The sequence below is a fragment of the Leuresthes tenuis genome, unplaced genomic scaffold, assembly GCF_036924035.1.
Source record: "Leuresthes tenuis unplaced genomic scaffold, fLeuTen1.0.hap1 SCAF_5, whole genome shotgun sequence".
NCBI lineage: Eukaryota > Metazoa > Chordata > Actinopteri > Atheriniformes > Atherinopsidae > Leuresthes > Leuresthes tenuis.
The window spans coordinates 7,214,431-7,229,626 of record NW_027325359.1 but is presented as its reverse complement, the minus strand read 5'-3'; the positions used below and the strand labels follow the sequence as shown (position 1 = coordinate 7,229,626).

The 15,196-nt window shown below is 42.1% G+C and overlaps 1 protein-coding gene across 6 annotated transcripts in view; it reads left to right on the top strand.

Annotated features, from left to right (window-relative positions):
- Positions 1-15,196, top strand: part of frmd4a (FERM domain containing 4A) — a 91,650-nt gene that overhangs the window by 37,327 nt on the left and 39,127 nt on the right. For 3 of the 6 annotated variants that reach the window (XM_072385688.1, XM_072385687.1, XM_072385686.1), the window contains exon 1: positions 711-1,156. The exons of 2 other annotated variants lie outside the window; for them this stretch is intronic. In XM_072385688.1, coding sequence (XP_072241789.1) covers positions 1,064-1,156 — 93 coding nt within the window. In that variant the 5' untranslated portion in view covers positions 711-1,063. Of the gene's footprint in view, positions 1-710; positions 1,157-8,691; positions 8,940-15,196 lie in introns of those variants that run through there. One more of the 6 variants, XM_072385685.1, reaches the window with a different exon arrangement.

The following is a 15,196-nucleotide window of genomic DNA, read 5'->3' as shown; positions in this document are numbered from 1 at the left end:
TCCATTCACTTTAGTTAATCAGCTGACAGCTGAGTATCGATGTGCAGAAGCAAACAGAGCTCAGCAGTGAGTGATGATGGGAATATGACAATAAGTCACTAGGAGCTGCTTTAACTCATGAGTCCAATAGCTTTAATGGACATGTAAAGACCACAGTGGTTGATACAGAGGACTGACTCAGCTGATTGGCAGCTGCCGCTCTCTGTGGCTCTCCCTAAAGTTGCCATAATAAAAAGTGTGCTTCTGTCACAGCTTTGTGGGGAAAATAGAAAAAAATAAGGAGAATTTCTACAGTTTCCCTCATTCAGATGATTAACCAAGTGATGGTATGATTAATATCTGCATGCATGAGCAATGTACATGCTTGACTGCAAGGATGCACGCTCATATGTGTGTGTCTGAATTCCCCTTTTGTGTCCTAGCTAAGACAGAGCAGGGAGAGAAAGCTGGATGTGGGATTTCAAAGATAATCTCCCTACCAGATGGCAAAACATCCCATATTCCTTTTGAGGTTCCCCACGTGATTCCCTGTGCAAGGGTTGGGTATCTGTGTATGTAAGTTGTGGGGGTATATATGTGCTCACACACAATTTTTACCATATCACGTGACACATGTGCGTATGCTAATAAGAGCTGTAACGTCACATTAATCCAATGACCTGGTTAAACCCCCAACTGAAGGAAGTGAGTGTTAGAGGGAGGGAGGGGAAGCTGCCGGAGCAGGAGAAGAGAGAGGAGAAGGGAGAGGGGAGACAAAGCAAGCCTCTCCCTCCCGCACACTCTCACACAGTCATTCACCTCATGAACGGCAGAGTGGAGTGTAGCTAAGCGGAGCAGAATGGGCAGTGTTTTAACACAGAGGGAGACAGAAGCAGAGAGGGACACATAGAACCGGTGTGGGACTTCTACACTCACATCACACACTTCCTTCTGTCATACACACCCACGCGTAAAGCTCGCGTGAAGCTCAGCTGTCAGGCTGGACGGGACAGCAGGGACACCCACTTCCCACACTCGCACACATGCTCACACACCCACGGACACACACACTCTGGAGCGTACTATGGTGGTCCAGGGAGCAGTGACGCCCGGGAGAACCCGCCGGCTGATGCTGAAGCTGCCGGTGGGGACTCTTCGGAGAAACAGTGGAGAGAGGGTAAGACACAAGCTTTCCTCAACTGCACTCTTTCACTTTCCCCCTGCTTTTTCGACTTTGTCTCTCTGTCTGCGTAACCGTGTTGTTGTGTGTGTGAGTGGGATTTAAAATGGTTCTTGGCTAATCCAGGGAACTGTATTGGAGTTGGTAGAAGGCAAGTCAAGAGCAAAGCTTTTAATCTCTGTAGTGGACGATACTTCTCTGTGTTCTCTCCCTGTCAGTCTGAGCCTGTCAGTCTTTGCAGCTCTCAGTCTGTGTCTGTCATTGCTGATGTTTTCCACTGTCGTCCTCAGTTTCAAGGTTACGAGGAAGTCTCTCCATTGGAGAGCTGTCTTTGAGCAGCTTGTTTGCCTGTCACTGTCAGTGCAATTAAACTGACTTTAGACATGAGATAGCTTGCTTTTATCAACATGAGCCACACATAGCTTCAAGTTCAGCTTGTTTCAAGTGCTGAATTCAGATATTTTTTTCCAATGAAAGTCAGCTTGCCTGCTGGACATCAGAGGCTTCTGTGTTTATGTGTTTTTGTGTATTTGGTGGGTGTGGACTGAAGGCTGAAGATAATGGTTCCCAGCTAAGCTTAAATATGGAATGTGTGTTGCAAACTTAGCCTTTATGTCAGTTGTGAAGACAGGCTGGAACCTGCCACACGATTCATCTCTATTGCTCTTCAGCAAACATGATTATACCACCAGAAGACTAAGTGTGTCTTTGTTTAAGAAAAAAAAAAAAAAGTTTGCATCAGTGTGTGTGTGTGTCTCCCAGGTGCTTTCATTCTATGATGCATGCGCTCTTTCATGTTGTAAATGCTCTGGTATTAAGTGAATCAGACTTAAGTAGAGTGCGTGTCCAGGTGGGGAACCATTCAGGCTTACCGCTCTTCCAAACTTCATACCCCAGAACATGAGGTGCCTACAGAATCACACAGAACTGTTTAATATTCCTTCTGAAATCTCAGTCTTCCATTTTGAAGTAACGTGACATTAGTCTCATTAACACAGCTCTTTGGGTGACTGCAACTTCTAAGCTCTTTTGAGAATTGCCTTTCTCTTTGTTGTTCTTTCACTGAGCATATATGCCGAGCATGCAGTACTACACACAGGCACACATTGTACACATGATCTCATAAATTACACAGCATGAATGGATATCAGATGAAAACCAGCTTTCATTTTAATAAGCTCAGCCAAAGATATCCCCACCCCATCACGCCCCTTCTTAAAACACAGTACAAACGTCATCACCAGGTTGCTTTGCTGAAATTGCCATTTACACTTGCTGTGAAGAAGTAAGAGACTTCATATGAGTTAATATGTTCTCATGCTGTCTGATCTCACTATGCAAAGATTTTATTAATAATGTGATAAATGGAGAAACTGGGATTTGACTGAATAGGGCTGGCTGTCAAAATAGCCCTGGATTGAAGGAAACTGAATCTCCACTTTCCTTTTGAGAGAAGTAATTGCTACCGGTTGATTGCCTGGAACCACACACTCACACACACACTCTGATACACAAATCACCTTAATTAATGGAGAAAAGCAGATTTTCAAACAGGAAAGGAGGGGTCTTTCTCTCTCCTGATTGCATTCCCGTTCACTGCCTCATATTTTTCTTGCAACCAGCTGTGTGTAGACAGATTGAAGGGTAGGGTTTCTTGTTGTGATTTACATAAAGTCACTTGAATAATTATGCTTTTGTGCAGGAAGTACAACCAGATTATTTAGGAGTGCATCAGCTTCATATGTAAAGTAATACATTTATAAGACTCCAAAAATAGTTTGCCATCAGACCACACAGGCGGAAGTGTTTAATAAGTTGACAAAGGCTTTTCGAAAAATGACTCTGTGTCTTCAGTGATGACACGCAAACTCAGCTCAGTTATCTGTCAATTTCTGCACCAGAGCAAGTCATCGAGTCTGTTTTACCGAAACACTTAAATACTTTCACTTCTATACACAGCCCTGCCTTTGTCCTGCTCTGACTTGTCACGTTAGATAACTTACTGCATTCTTATCCTCTTTGCCTTATCCACCTGCACTGTATAGAGGGGTAACAGCACAGGAAAAATATGTACTGGCAAAATCTCCATCTATAAGCAGCTGACTGGGCAGAGTGCATGTTTGCTGTGGAAATTTATTACTGAGAGATCAGGTCAATATAATCTCCGAGCACATGAAGGACTTGTTTTTCATATCCTTCGGCATTTCCCTGTCAAGGTTAGTCGTGCTCGTACCCACTGGCTAAACGCTTCTCCACAGCCTTTTAGCACTCACTAACTTGTTTGAAAAGTGCTTAAAACTGGATCCCCCGGGTTGTTCCTAACGTCCCAGATTGCAGACATAAAAGCCATCTTTTCATCTGTGTCTTGTCACTTTTTTAATTCAGATGAATCGTCCCACGTCTGCGTCAGTAGTTTGTGATGAATGTGGGTTTCTATCACAGTTAATTGAGTAATATGTACACGGACCGCCAATTTTGTTCATAGTCAGCAGCTATGACACATTTTGGGGAACAATAGAGTGAGAATATAACTTAATAACCCCTCCTTATCATCTATGAATCACAACTTTTACAAACATAATTTTCTGCCTTTATATTATAAAATGTCATGCCTCATTGTTTTCTTTCTCTTGCTTTAGGGAAGTAAAACTGGCAACAAAGTAGGATAGATGTTCTTATAGATAGAACTTGCAAAGCAGACAGTGTTTACACCATAATATGATGAAGATAAATTACCCAGTTGGTGTTGACAGTTTAAAACTGCTTCTTTTGAGGGAATGTTTTCTGTTTAGATTACCTCTGTAGGCAGACAGAGTTAGGATTATCTTCCGCCTTTGTTATCCTGGTATCATGTTAAGCTGCTCAGCTCCTTTCTGTGAAATTAAGCACAAAACAAAACAAACAAAGGAAGAGCCACAGCAAGAAACACTGTGTGTTTATGTGTGTATTTTTGTGTTTGTCTAAATTTCTGCCTGAATCGCTCTCCGAGGAAACATGTTGTTGTCAGGGGTACAGCAGGGGGGCGAGGGCATAAAGGTGGGAGGGTTGGATCACTGTCAGAGAGGGAGAAGTTCACACACATACACGTTCAGAACAGGAATGCAAACAAACAAAGCATGAATATAATTTACCACTATGTGCCTTAAAGCGAGAAGCATCCAGTCAAGTGATGAGGCAGGAATAGTGATCAATCCTTGTTACCTCTAAACATCTTGTTTGCACCAATCACAGAGAAGGTCAGCGCTGGACTCCGGCAGTCTGTGGGTCAGGCTGATACTCTGCTGATCTAGTTGTCTCGACATTAGTCAGAAATAATTGAAGCTGCTGTTAAGTTGATGTGGCAACTAAAGTAAAAACAACACCCAACAAAAGTTTCTCTTTAATTAATTTAGCATCGCTCTGTTAGCATGGATCAGTTTCAAGCATTGAGCTTTTGCCCCCACACCTCTCCTTGGCCTCGCTACAGTATTGATTCACTGGGATTTCAACATGCCCGCAGGATTGTAGGTGAGAGCTGTGGTCAGTCAGCCCAATTAAAGAGACAAAGAGAAGGGGAACCGGGGTGGGGGGGTAGGCAGGAGAGGCGGGAATAACAAACAGCAAAAGACTCCTGAAGGCCTCACACCACACCCAGTTTGGCATGAAAGGGGACCCCCCTTTTCTCCCCAAGGCAGCTCAGAAGGAAGAATGTTATTGAGCATTTGAGGAAAGGGGGGGAAGCAGGAGACTCCCACCCTTTTCTCCACTCTGTCTCTTTCATCACTCTGTGGTATGACTTTTTTTCTCCCTTTATTCTGCGTCCAAAATCAACCCGCAGACCTATAGATATATGACACAGCTGCGTCCAAGTTCAAAGTAAATCTAAACTCAGCTCAGCTCCATCAAACAAGGAGATGATCGCCTATTGACTGCAAGTGAAGGCTGAAGGCAGTGAGCTGCTCATAATGTGTTTTCTCTATGGAGATGGACTGCTGGTAGGATAGCTATGGTGAGAGTGGATTCTGTCCACTGCCAAAACACCCCTTGTGGATGGATGGATGTCTGTGCATATGTCTGTGTGTTTGCATGTTCCCATGTGTTTGTGCTGCCCTCGTGCAAAGAAAGAATTCCGCTGTGAATCCTCTAAAAAATGACAGAAAGACAGAAAAGAGGAGTGTGGGTTGATGGGAAAGAGAGTGAAGTCCATCCCCCCCAAAACAGGATGTGGATCCCCCGAAATGTTCCTTAAATATCCCAGCACAATCTGTGCCCTTTGTTACACAGAGATAGCACATCTCAATGAGAACGGAGGCAATCTCTCTGACTCACTCGTATGAGGGGGTTTATTCATAGTTTGTGTGTTGCATGAGTGTGTGTCTGAGTCCTGCAGTGACAGTGTAAGAGGAATAAAAAGAAGCATTGGGGGAGAGAAAGAAAGACAACCTTTATTTCTTAAAAAAAAGTTGTGGGACTTTTTCAAAGATGGTGGAAGCAGCAGAGGTGTATGTGTGTGTATGAGTGACAAAGAGAAACAGAGCAGAAAAGGGTTAGAAAGGGATGCAGTCTCTGGTTTTCCCGTGGGTGTACTGCAGTAATATGGTAATCCTCATTAATATTTATCTGCGAGGCAAAGTGAAGAGAATGATTAGCTTGTGAGAGTGTATGTGTGTCCATGTGCATGTTTTCATGAGTGAGCACCCTTTAGTGCTCAGTTTTATTATATTAGGGTATAAAACACATGAACTAGGTCAACTTCTACACTTAAAAGACTAATAGTCCCAATACTTCAAAGAATTTATGTCATCAGAGGTGTTATTCTTTGCTTCCATACATTGTTTTTTATTTGAATTTTTCCAAACACCCGTGGGAAACTGAAGCCTGTTGGAGTCTCATATACTCACACAGACACATATAGAAGCTCCCTGCTGTCATCCCTGTCTCCAGCCACGTCGCTTTATATCATTGATTTTCCTGCTTGCACCTCTAACACAATCACATTAAACCAGACTGATCGGAAATTGAATTTCAGGCTGGGCCTACACACATAAGTCACTTACAGTCTCTCTTGGTGTGACAGTGGAGGGTTGAAAACGCACCTATGATAAAATTAAAACTGCGTATACCAAATACTAGATAGCACAAAAGATGTAGAGGATTGCTATATGTCAGTTGCGTTTTCTGCTCTCTGTTTCATGGAATCTGTGTACTGGAGTTTTCTCAGCTGGGAAAGTTCTTGTGATTTTACAGCATAAGTGACCCATTTCCCTCCACTGCTCTCTCCGTTTCTCCCTCTATGACTTGCCTGCACTCCAGGATAACACGCTTGAGTGAAGATGAGAGAGCAGGAGGAAGATTGAGAGATAGAGAGAGATGTGAGGGAAAGATGAAAGAGGCAGAACGTAAGAGGTAGGAGGAGATCACAGAAGGAGAATTTGCTCCTGAATATCATTCGTCCTGTTCATGTCAAGACGAGGTTGACCTCAAAACTGTGCAGACATGTTTAAGGTTCATATATTATCATCAATTTGATGAAGTGATGAAATAATAGGTCATTCAACTGTCTGCTCCATCTGTCCACCATAGCACTAAATGTAATGTCCCAAATAATATCAGCTCCTCTTCATGTTGTTACTATGGTAATAGTCGGCCAGCTGACACTCTGGTCATGTCTGTTTACATCGCAGTGAAGGTTTGACCTTTCCCAGGATTCAGCGGGACATTGCAAACACATAGAATCATGGGAACAGTGCACTGTCATACTTAAACTCTCGCCTCCCTCTTTACCACAGCAAATATTTACACCCCTTATAAATTACAGTGGCTGAGGGCTGAGGACGTGCAGCCAACCCCTGTTTTATTTTGGAAAATTCACACCATAGGAATACCACACATTCCTCTCGGATTTCTCAAGACACCATGAGAGCACAAGACGAGGCCCTGAGACAGAGGGATGGTTGTACAAGTTTATTTCATTCTTAGAAAAAGATGAGTTTTTGGCATCTCAGTGCAGAAAACCTTTTTTTTTTCATTTAACTGCATGTAGTGTGACTGTTAGCAGTAATTTTTGTGGGTTTTGTTATTTTCTAAATAATATAAGAAATCATAGAATTTGCATGCATGCACACTAACTCACACGCACCAGCTCAGCACTATTAGAATACCCCCTAGCATTGATAAAGCTTAGCATGAATCAGATTGGTCTGCAAAAGCCCATTTAAGCCACCCCCACAGTCAGACTGGATTTTAGTGGAAGGGTAAAGACTTACTGAGCAGTACAGTGTTATTGAATTTTCTATTGATCAAATCAAAAGTCTCTGATGAAACAGTCTGAAGAAAATTGGAAAAAAAAAAAGATCATTTCACAACTGACATTTAGAAAAATCCCACAATATTACAGGCAGCAGGTAGAAAAAATATTCCTGTGTTCAGTTTCAGAATGATTCCAAGCTTTGTGTTACACACGAAAATCAGCAAACATTTATCATTCAAGCCATGCTGTTTCAGTGGTGCTGCTTAGCCAGCGTTTATAACAAACTGGCAGCAAATTGCACACAGGCACTGATGGCTTGGCACCGCTTGTATATGGGGTTTGTATTGCCTCCATGTGGCCATTGTTGCAAATGGGTGTATTTAAGTGAATGTAAAACAGGATCCATTGTGAATAAACAAAAAAATTTGACAAGATCAATTATATTAACAGTCTATTTTTGCATCCTGCACAACGATTATGTTCAGCTGGTTGATTATTCTTGATTTTTTTTTCCAAAGATTTTGATGGGTCAGGACACTCCATATTGGGAAAACTTTGCTCAGAGAAAAAATGTGTCCTTTTTTAAAAGCATTCTGGCAAAAATCCCAGTTCTGTTGGAGAGCAACATGTTGATGTCTTTGGAAACAAGATGTTGATAATTGTGTTCAGTTACTGTCATTCAGTCTCTGTATATATAAGCAAGCATGCTTGTGTAAAGTATGTATGAGCATGAATATGTGACCTCATCATACAGATAGTGTCAAGTCTGAGCAGGTGTGTGAGAGGTTTCCAGCCTGAAAGCATATCCCCCAGTCCTGGAAAAATGACACTCTGAGAGAGAAAGTGAGAGGACTGTTTGCTCTCTGCAGTACAAGAGTGCATATCGCTTTAAAACCAGCTACCAGTCAGAGGAACTGAGAGACTGGCTGCATTTTCTTGGTGGGAATGTTTGTGTTTGTGGCACTCAGGCCAAGGGACAGAGGGTGCATTTCTTCACTGAGAAGAAAGGAGAGTGAAGGCAAGGAAGAAGACACAAAAAAGAATCAGCAGGGACTACTATATGTGTGGGACTGTGACAGAAGGACTAGCTGGGTTTGACCTTGAGGAGGCATCAGGCGGGTGAATTCCAGAGAGACAGAGAACCGAAAGGGGCCGAGCCAGGAAAGAAGATGACCTGTCTGCTTGTGGCTTACCTTCAGGGATGACATTACCTACGAGTTATCAAGAGGACACTAAAGACTGATAATACAGTTTCATTACGTGGGCTTCTGTGAAACCTGTAAAACTAAAAATCTGTAAATCTGAGAAGTGGGTGTCCCACCGATATAAACACCAATTGCTTTACACACCCTGGAGGTGCCTTATCGCAGAGTTAGCGCAGTAATGGAGGCTGTCTTGTTGGGTCTGGATGAGGTGGTCTGTACTCGCCAGAGTCTTCTGTGGACCCTCACCACCACAGCTATCCGACGGCTTTGTGGGCATGCCAGGAACCTTCCTGGACCTCTGCATCTATTGCACACTCACAGGTGTGTTTCAAGGCCTCTTTACCAGGTAGGCTGTGCCTCAAATACACACTAAAAACAAGAAAGACATGTACATGTGCATACTCATGCAACAGGTATCTTGTAGTGGGTCTTCATTACTAGTTTAATTCAAAATAATTTACACCTAATAAGATGTTGTGTATTGATTACGTTTACAACTTCCCATTGTGTTTACATGCCGTGCCATCTGGCAGAGAAAACTATTCATAATAGATTATTTCATACTTGTGTGTCAAGACTTGAAGCTGAAGGACAAAGCATCAGAGGGAGCAGGTGCTGTTCTGTAGATCAGGTATATCCTTCAGGAAATAGATCAGGACCAGAAACTGGAGCCGGCTTGAACTTGATTGACTTGTTTCAATAGGCATGAAGGACTGAATTAAGTTGTGAAATTGTGATTTTGGCTACATTGGTCTACAGCCTAGCAGTTTTGTTGTTGCTGTTGTTGTTTTTATCACTGAAGCCAATGTGAATAGGGTTCTTTTGTTTTTGGGTTTAACACAGAAAAACCAGAAGTCATGTTGCTAGGCTCACTGTTAAGGAGTTGGTAACTAAGCTGTTAAGTTGGTAACTCTGCTTAACAGAAAACACACACATACACCGTTTTATACACTGTTTGGTCTCTTTTTCTGTTGCCTTGAACTCCTTGGAAACTTTGGAAAGCATTCTATCTGTCAGTTTACTTCAATAACTAAAGCAGCCTCTCCAGATGGATGTTATTTTAATGGTGTTATTAGTGACCAACTATTTTGTGCCTCTTGTCCTTCTAGCTGTGATTCAGCTAAAAGGATGATCAGTATTCACTTCGGTATGTCTGAATCGGTACTCTGGGCTTTCATGGCGTCATTAGTATTCCCCAAGCGTCTCTTCTGCCCTGTATGCAGCTGGCATCACCAGGACCAACCCAACAGGCTCTTAGAGAGACACTTACAGGGCCTGTTGTTAGATGACAAAGCTGTCCTGCATTTCTCAGATTCATCACACTGTATCAGTAGACACATGCAGGCACATAAAGATAAACACACACACCATATGTGCTTTCCTGTCTTTTTTGCTCTGATTCCCTTTTTACTCTCATGAGAGGAAGAGTTGTTATTCTAACTTTTGTCTTCAGATGTGTTTTTTTGAAGCTCCTAACTTAAAGCATCCTGAGGGAGGGGAACACAATCAGAGGAAACTGAGACAATCATTAGCACCACCTACTGCTTCAGAGACACACATAACGTCTAACAGAGGTCTGACTATAACAACGTTCAGGCGGCAGTTTTTTTATGCCTTTTCAAACATCCTCGAAGCAAGTGTTTTGATGAGCTGCAAGCAATTTCTACCTCTGGCCTGATGAAGTGGTATGGCCCAAGGTGGAATAGTTAATACTGGAGAGGGAGACAAAGAGGGAGGGGTTACTGTGTCAAGCTGCAGGATGGGGATATCCCTGGCTCAGTGCACTGCCTCTCTGCCTAGCTTCCTCTGTTAAAGTTAATGAGAAACACAGCCCACGCACACGCACACACAAGTGGCACTCACACTTTAAGGAGAAAGACCAAGACTGATATAAAAATAATACAAGGACTTGAATTTGTCTATGCATTTTCTCAATGTGTTTTTACTTTCTCCACCTTATTTTACCACCTCCTTCTTTCCTTGACCTCCCTTTGCAGTGAGCTCAACATTTCCATCTTAGTAATCGAACTAATCTAACCTAAACCTGCCCCATTGCTCTCTAGCACACTTTATATTTTTGCTGTTTTTCCAAATTAAATCACTTTTTTAATTCTCACTGGCAAAAAGTAAATTGATTAATAATCCATCGCCGACATTCCAGTAGTCTCACTCATGTCACTGGCCAACATATCTTTGCTGCAGTCCTGTGTGTGACACATACTGTGTGTGAGGTTGATGAATTTACACTCGCAGTGCCTTGCATGTTGTGTGAAGCAGCACCCTGTGTGATTAAGCTGTTGTGCTACACTAACCAGCAGACTGCAACATTTGTGAATCGTTGTTTTCTCACAGACTTATTTCCCTCGTGAGAGAATGCAGCCATGTGTTCACACTTTCATACATCAATCTGAGTAATATTGACTCACCAGCCCCCAGTCACACGTTTTCCTCTTGTGGTTTGACCCTTTAAACAGGGTTAGTATCAGCGGGCGTGTGAGGGCAGAGCTCTGCTGTGATGTGTTAGACATTGTCTTTGGGAAATGTTTCTGTCATTTCTCCCATTGCTTTGCTTTTGCATTGATTCCAGTTGTTTACGTTGTATTTTTTTCTTAGTTCCCCTTCTTACCTCCTCCTTCCCATCCCAGAGGCAGGATATCCTGCAAAGGGGTTACAACTGGAGCAAACACAGGTGGTTTGGCTTCCCCTGACCTGCAAGAATCATATTTATCTGCACTCACCACTTTAATGCAACTCACAAGGACTGCAAGCTGTCATTTTGTTCTTAAGAATTTGAAGTGACTTGTAAAGTAAACCCTAACATGCTCATAATCACTGCAGATCTTCTCAGACTCGACAAGGTAAACATCCTTGTTATACTCTGTTTATTTCCTGTCACAGTACTAGCTAATAACAGGAGCTGACAGGAAGCTGGTTCTCCTTGAGGCCAAATTTACTTCGATCCAAGTTGTTTCCTAGCAACATAACTCCAAAGAAAATTTTTAAACATATTTCAAATCTCACATCAAGTCCCATCTATCATATATTTATTAGTATTTGTGTCTTAGCTTGTAGGCTTGTAGGCCAAAAACTCTGTCATTGATCATATTCCTTATCCCACTGATAAGCACCATGATGATACAAACCAGAGACATACAAACCTAAAACATCAAAGTCGCACAATCATTCTTCTGTCACAGACTCAGCTCATTTGTATCTGTTTAATTACTTATTTTGCTCATTGTCTGGTTTGCTGTGGGCACTCAAACTGTGGGGTTTCTTTAAATGGGGTGACTGTCAGCAGCTCCTCTGAATCAGGTCATGGCTGTACTCACTTCTTTTTATGCTGTCTCTGTGCCTCTTATGTTCAGTTTATCACCCCTTTGTTCTCATTCTCCACTGAAGCAGAGGCCAATAAATAACCTGATGACAGACAGACAAATATGGGGAAACCTGTGTGTCCTTGCTAAATCCCAATCTTCCATTTGCAATGCTTCTCCTCCAAGTAACTTTTGGATCAAGGATGAATTTGAACTTGTGACTTTCGAGAATTGCAATCATTACTGCTGTCTGCCAGCAGTCTTTATTCCCACTGCCAAAGTCATGATCTGAATGTGAGAAAATCTTTTCCCAGGACCAGCAGTGAGAACTGTGCTGAAGGGAGGGGTGGAAGGCCAGAGCACACATTTTCCTAAATCATTTCTCTACGTTTTTATAATTTTCTAATTTGTTGGCAACTAACTCAAGGCATGTTTGTGTTTGATATCCCTACACAAGCTCACACACAAACTCCCCCCTGTAGCTTGTGTTGCTGGATGAAGCCATTTACAGTGTGTCCCTGGGGATATGGCCTTATTTGCATAGCTCGTCTGGAAAACATTTCCACTGCTCCATTCCCAGGTTTATCAAATGCTCAGTGTGTGAGTGTAATTATGAGCGTGTAAAAGAAAAAAAAGCAACTTAGGGCAAAGCGTGTTTGTGTCTGAGCATAGCCTACTGTAAGAAAAAGGCTCCTGTAGAGATCCATTACCAGCTGAAGTGTAAGTTTTAACTTCTTTGCCACTTGATAAATCACAAATCATGCTCAAAACTTAATCAGTTATTCATATTTTGTTGATATCTGTGTTTCGTGTATCGCCTGGTGATTTGCAGTCTTGTTGCATATTAAATATTAAAAACACAACATCCCTCTTCTATACACATCCATGTGTGATGTTATCGTAGTGGCTGTGCACTTCAAGCTTCTAAGTCATGATTTCTTTGCTAATGTGATAATGTGTAACCCTACTTAATATGATGGACACTTGCTTGATTAATTGCAGGCGTTTCCTTGCTCACACGCTCACATGCAAGCTATGCAGTCATTGCAAAGACATGATCATATTCCCTGGCACACAAAATTAAAACAGGATACTTTTTCAAACTGAAATCATATATTATTATTGCATGTCACATGATATTGCATACACACAAAGAAAAATCATGTTATAAGTGTTCGGGTGATAAAAGCATTACCAATCAAAGATTGCCCAGTGTAAACGTTTTTTTCACCTGTCAGTTCTCATCTTGGAGTCTGACCCGATCTTAACAATATGATTTACACGGTTTGTGATGTCCAGTTTGTGTGTATTGGGCCATGATTGAGTGGACAATTTGATAAATCTGGTTAGTATCCCTTTAAATCCTCTAAGTGTGAGTGAATCGTAGCCAGGGTGGGCATGATATAAAGTTGATTGGAGGTGGTCCTCTTCTACTGAGTGAAGTGATAAGTTTAACTGTGGCATTAGTGTTAGGGATATAAGAGCTTATAATGTTTAAGTTCAGGGGTTAGGGCCTCGGTATAGAATGGTAATCCTGGAGGATTACTATGGGAATCTGGTAAATATCTGGGGAAATCCCACTGAGGGACTTTCAGATCCTTTATTAGAGTGGATATTCAGTGAATCTATGTGTTTACCGAACAGAGGTTTAACGTTTTATATGTGATTTAACGTTCTAAAACAAGTGTTGAAATTGCATAATTTACCCAAGACAGATTATCTAGAAAATAAAGGCAAAGGGATTGAAAGGTAATACAAAAGATTATATACATATGTTCAGACAAAGTTGTGAATGTTTACTATTTGATTTCCTATGGAGAGAACCATGGTCACCCAATACATCGTACAATATAAGTCTTTAAGGGTGTAAGACAAAAAAACAACCTTTTGACAAATAACTCCCCCACTTACCCTAAAAAATGAACTTCCAACTGTTTGATTGTTCATATGTTTTTATTTACTGAGCGAAAGTTTTCCACCACCTACCTTCACATTCTGGCTCTCCGTGAGGCCAAATGGCCTAATGGAAGACATTCAATACCTTTACTATGACGGGATTCCCTTTGGACAAGAGGAATAGCGCCCACACTCACACGGAGAGCACACAACGCTGCCAAAGGGCTCTCCCTGCAGATGAGTCGGGTCGTTTTTCATTACCCTGGCTCAGAAGAATCAAGTATGTAGCAATGGAGCACAGTCACAATGAACCAAAGCTATAGATTGCTAAATCCTGACTGCAAAGCACCATAGATGCAGACTAGACAGGCTGCAGGACAGAGCCTGTGAAGGGGCAAATAGCTCTTTTTTATTCCACTGTTTGTCATTACCTCAAACTAGATCCTGGAGGAAGATGAGGAAAGGTCACAGAAAGCTCTGTCTTCACCTCTTCACCTCATATCTCTCAAATGCTACTGTTTTTTTTAATCAATATTTATGACTATTTGCCTCTATTTGTCTGCTTCATCTCCAGTTTGTTTCTTCTTTTTGTCTTGTGTGTCTTCTTTATCCTGTTTAGACGCCCCCCCTTTGATTTCCTCACCTCTCTTCACTGCTGAAGCATGTGCTTGTGCTTCCCCATCTGAATACATGTAACTATACTGATCAGGCACAGAAAGCACTTACGTCAGCTGAACCAGTAAAGTCCGAAGGGGAGATGGGGGTGAAGTTGAGTGAATGTTGATTTTGTAGTGCAAACAAATCTCTTGTTTTGCTATTGTTATACTGTCATAAGCTGAACTGGATAACTTTGCAAGGAAAGCCTACACTGCAAGTCTGTTTCCCTCAAGTTCCCACCCCTGAGTCGTACATTTGTCTCTTACATTTTCTTAGAATTCGGTGACTGTGTCTCTTCCTCTAGATGCCCTGCATTTCTGGCACAGTGTGTATAGAGGAGATGGCTAAATCTCCTGGAAAGTTGTCATGGCAACTTTTGTTTGCATCTTAGAGGGGCAATTGCAAGGCTGTGAGGCTGGTCAGACATTTATGCGCATGTGCTGATGAGTGTAGGTGTGTGTGGACTTGACAGTGCAGGACATTTCCATGTCACTCGTCTAAAGAAGTGGTTGAAAACCTACAAGTTATTATGTGGATAGACGCTCGCTGAGGTCCTGTAAAACCAGTGCTTTGAGTGATGTTGGTCTTTGACTGTCTCCCTAATTAACCTGGGGGACCCACACACATTCACACGCTCACTGAAATCCACACAATGGCAAATTCAGTAAAGAAAAGAGAGGATTAGGATGTTTTTCACCTCCTCTCCCCTGCTGTTCTGGTCTCAGGGTACATG